Source organism: Porites lutea, chromosome 3 (assembly GCF_958299795.1).
Source record: "Porites lutea chromosome 3, jaPorLute2.1, whole genome shotgun sequence".
In the NCBI taxonomy this organism is placed as follows: domain Eukaryota; kingdom Metazoa; phylum Cnidaria; class Anthozoa; order Scleractinia; family Poritidae; genus Porites; species Porites lutea.
In genome coordinates this window covers 33,680,233-33,684,561 of record NC_133203.1, presented here as the reverse complement: position 1 = coordinate 33,684,561, position 4,329 = coordinate 33,680,233, and the positions used below count along the sequence as shown (strand labels likewise).

General features: G+C 40.4%; 1 protein-coding gene across 1 annotated transcript; it reads right to left on the bottom strand.

The window, feature by feature from the left end:
* Positions 1-2,009: 2,009 nt before the first annotated feature.
* On the bottom strand, positions 2,010-4,064 carry LOC140929649 (uncharacterized). The gene has a single exon (XM_073379388.1). The coding sequence runs from the start codon at positions 3,796-3,798 to the stop codon at positions 2,146-2,148; it is 1,653 nt and encodes a 550-aa protein (XP_073235489.1). The 5' UTR covers positions 3,799-4,064; the 3' UTR covers positions 2,010-2,145.
* Positions 4,065-4,329: the final 265 nt, after the last annotated feature.

Sequence of the window (4,329 nt, the reverse complement as noted above, 5' to 3'; positions counted from 1 at the left end):
TAGATGATTAAATAGAGCTCACTAAGGGCTTTCTTTTAAAAAAAATTCCAGGAAAAAATGTTTTTTCTATGCAGACTTATGGAGCGCAATTTTTTTTCTATGCTATTTATTTTAATTGATCGTTGGCAAGTCCTGTCATACTTGATTAGCTCTCTCTTCCGCCGAGATCTGGTCTTTGTTTTAGGCATGTTTATCGACCTATAAAACAGTTTTTCGAAGTATTATTCAGACAGGATATATAACGGTTACAGAAAATACGGAACGTTAAAGAGAAAATTATAAAGTTACTAAGTTAACCTGTTTGAATTCCTCGCGTCCGAGCCGAGCAGTGTATAAAGATTATAATTCCTACCAAGTTGCGCGTTTGTAACCTAGTCCTGCTGTGTCACTATTGTTGTGCCTTCTCTGGTATGCATCATCACGGCTTTGGTCTTATAATCTGTTATAATCTCGTCACGGGTAATGCACTGCCAAAAATCTTTTCCCCCTGTTTTCTCGAAATGGAACGCTAGCATAAACCAGACCTAATTCAGTTGAACTTTGGTACCCTATACTAGCCTAAACACCCCAAATCCATCCCTACCCTAGAGTCGCTATTTCCCATCTATCGACACTTTCTTTGTTAAACTCGCCCAAAATGATACACCCTGTTAAGGACAGAGAGGACAAAAGTAAAAACTATACCCTGTTGTTAGTTCTCTCGTTTGCGCCAAGAACTTGAGTTTTTCTACGGGTACGCCGGTTTTCATGATCATCTCTCCTCAAACACCAATGCTTTCACATTTCAATATGGTCTGGAATGCACGGAAAAAATTAAAAAGAGTTTTGTTGGTGCTTCGTTGTTAAGCAAACTGAGTTGAGGGTTAATTCAAATTTGCTGATTTCAGTTTTAAGTGCCTACCCTACGAGCAGAAGTTTTTGGGTATAGGGGAACCCTTCGGTTGTTCTGCGTAATAGGTTTCAGCAACACTTTGTAAAGAGATTCACAACATTTACTCCTTTGATGAAGAAAAAGAAAATCGAGGTAAAATTATCATTTGGTATGGGAGCCAGGGGCCTTGCATGCTGTTCCGTCGCTATTTGGGTAACTCCCGGGGATATGAGTACTCGGGCAGTATTTGGTTATAGGTGAGCCCCTTTGGGTTTGAAACCCTGACCCTTTTTAGGACCAACGCCCAATTTTACTTCCCCGATCAGGCGAAAGACAAAATGCACGCCCTATTGTTTAAAAGTCATTTATTGGCGATTTTTATTGAGTAAATTCATGTTACAGTCATTGCCTTTGTATACTTGAAGTACATACAAAATGAATTTCAAGAACAAAATCAAATCAATCGTGCATGCGATACTCTGTTTATAAATCCGTGGACTGAGTATAAACTTTCAAATTAAAATTGAATTTCCTTTGTTTGGTTGATTGTATGAGGGCAAATATATCTGCCGGTGTCAAAAACCATACGATAACAAATCAAAGAAGCTATAAATCATCCAGAAAGGAAATACGAAAAACTCGAAAAAACCACAGAACTCGGCTGCAACAACTCTTGATATTTTTTCAAGTATTTTACCGAGATGTATATTTTGACTCTTCAGTTTAAGTTCTGAAAATCTTAGACAAACAAGCTAAATTCGTATAAATATCTAAACTAAGATTTTTACCAACAATCTTTTTGAACTTCAAAAAATCTCAAAAAAAATCCTGACTTTTTTAGCTAAGCCTAGCCGCCATTAAAATTGTGAAAGTTAAAATGAGTGTTACTTTACCCTATAATACTACAGAATTTAATAAATTCAATCAATGTGTAGTGTTGCCAGCCGCTTCTGAAGGCTGCTAATGAAAAAAGAAAACGGAAATATAAGGTATGGGCTTCGTTAGTCTGGGAATATAGCGGTTTCTAGTTTTAACCGACGCTTAGTCTGCTACACAGCCGTTTTTAGTGTCGTCACGCAACGCTCCTCCTCTCCTCTTAGTGGGGAGGAGCGTTGCGTGACGACACTAAAAACGGCTGTGTAGCAGACTTACCGACGCTAGGCAAGGCTAAGGCCTTATAGGTATAACTAGACAATAACCGGACGTTCTTCTGGTCCTTGTGGTTCGTATTTAGAATTTCCCGGCTGAAATGTATCCCCAGGGTCGCGTAATTTTCAAGCATAGAGTACTGTGCTTTTGCAGGGTACAGCAATGGTTCCCTTCACTGTCGCAGTAACCCCTGTTATAAAGCTGCTATCTCCCTGGGGTCTAAATTGAATGACACGCAAAAACTTAAAGCCTTTGGAGTACATAGACACTTCCAGATGGTTTTCGGACTGCATTGTAGCAACAAGAACTGTTTCACTCGGGCGGTGAAAATCCACAGCCGCAGCAGTGTCAGGCATCGATCCTGCAACTGAAAACCTAGTAAGTTGGTGACCCTGTGCACTGAACACGCGAAGACATGTGGAGTCTTTATCAGTGTCCAGAACTAACGAATGACCATCGTAAGTTGCCGTAATATCTTGTGCGTTATTCAACGTCTCCTTTCCGAAGCTTTGAATGAACATTCCATCGCCCTCGTACACTTCCACCGTATCATTGAAGCAAACTGAAAAGCTTCCACCACTTACAAAAATTCGATTGAAGTCGTCCACTGTCAGCGCGTATCCTCTAAAACCCTCCCTCAGAGTGAACTTTTGAATCAAACGAGCCTGCTCGTTGAACACATACACTACGCTCACATCAGCACGACCATCCTGATTTCTATTCAATGTCAGCACGTAGATATTGTCTTGCTGGTCACAAGCAATGTTCCATATTTCTCTTTCATACTCAGATTGCTCTTCAAAAGCGAAAGGATGGAGGCAATACAGAAACATTCCGTGGTCATCGAACACTTTAATGTTGCGATCTACGCTATCCCCAACAATAAATTCTCCGCGGGAATTAGAAGAAATGCTCCACGCAAACTTTAGCCTATGGTCATCATTCGCACTCTGCCCAAACGACCATGTCTGACAACAATGTTCTCTGAGCGTTCGCTCGTGTACAGGATCAATTTTCCCGCCTCCTGTCACAATACAAGGCCATGCAAGAAGCGCTCCGCCTCCACTAACCATTTGTGTGACGTCACAGACGAGGCTATTTAACTCACGCACTTCCTTTTGAATTTTTTGGTTCGGTTTCGTGATCATGAAACTTTGCTGGACGACTGGATCAGAGTGAAGCTCTTCAAGGCATAATTTGCACAGGGGTATCGCTTCTTCAGGATATTCAATTTTCTCTAGTATGGTCGCAATAACACGATATTTCATGGCTAAAATGCGTTGACTTGTTTCCAGAGACTCGTTGCAGGATGCTTTTGTAGCTTTCCTGCGGGCATCTTTGAATCTCTCTTTGGCATCACGTAATGCTCTTTTAGTTGGTTCATCCAACTCGTGAAGTCCTTTAGCAAGAAACAACACTGCTTTCCAAGCTGTTGTTGATGGAAAGTCAACCTTTAGTTTTCCACCTTCCGTTTTCACTTCCGTTTTTGCTGTAATTGTCTGAAAATCAGACAAATGAAACTTATCAAATACTCTGTCCAAATGCAGCAAGCCTTCATTGAAGAAGCTTGCACTTGCTAGAAGGTCTTTCATTGCAATTCCATCCAGTCTTGATTTAATATCGTCAAGATTATTGTCGATGACCCTGATGGCTCTTTGAATATCCGCAGTTGGAATATTTGCTCGAGATTTTGTCGCTCCTCGAACTGCGGCAGAGACACCTTCCTTAACAACGGCTTTCACAGCTGCTTCCAAAACAACCTTTCCAATGTTGTGCATCGTTTGAGTTTTTGAACAAGTGCAAAACACAGCTGAAATACGTTTGTTCTGGTAGACTACAGCCAAGACAACCTGTGAAATGAACCTGCCTCCAACCTACACTGCATGTTTCAAATACCTTTAACCTCAGCTGTTTGATTGATCACGTGAATAGTCTCGTGACGTGTTTGCCTCACGCTGTAGAAATGAAGACAAGTGTTAAATGTGACTTGTGGACACGGCTAAGAATTCTTCGTGATCTCTCTTAGTCTGGCACTCACTGTTGTATAGCCTTGAACTTTATTAGGGGTTATAATTTTTATATCAGTGACAAAAAAGCTGAACAATCTACTTAGTTTCATAGCTTAAAATTCCAAAAAAATAAACCCGGAAACCAACTCTTTTGATGGATTGAAATTTGAAAAGGGCAATATACTTAGGGGTTGTAAATTAGAAGAGTCCAATACGTGTAACAAAATCGATCAGAAGATTTATGCCAGCAAATTTTTGTTCGTTGTGTTGTTGACACTGAGGAATTTTCCGAATAAGAAC

Excerpts from the sequence above, each read along its gene's own strand:
- LOC140929649 (XM_073379388.1), bottom strand. The coding sequence starts at position 3,798 with ATGCACAACATTGGAAAGGTTGTTTTGGAAGCAGCTGTGAAAGCCGTT.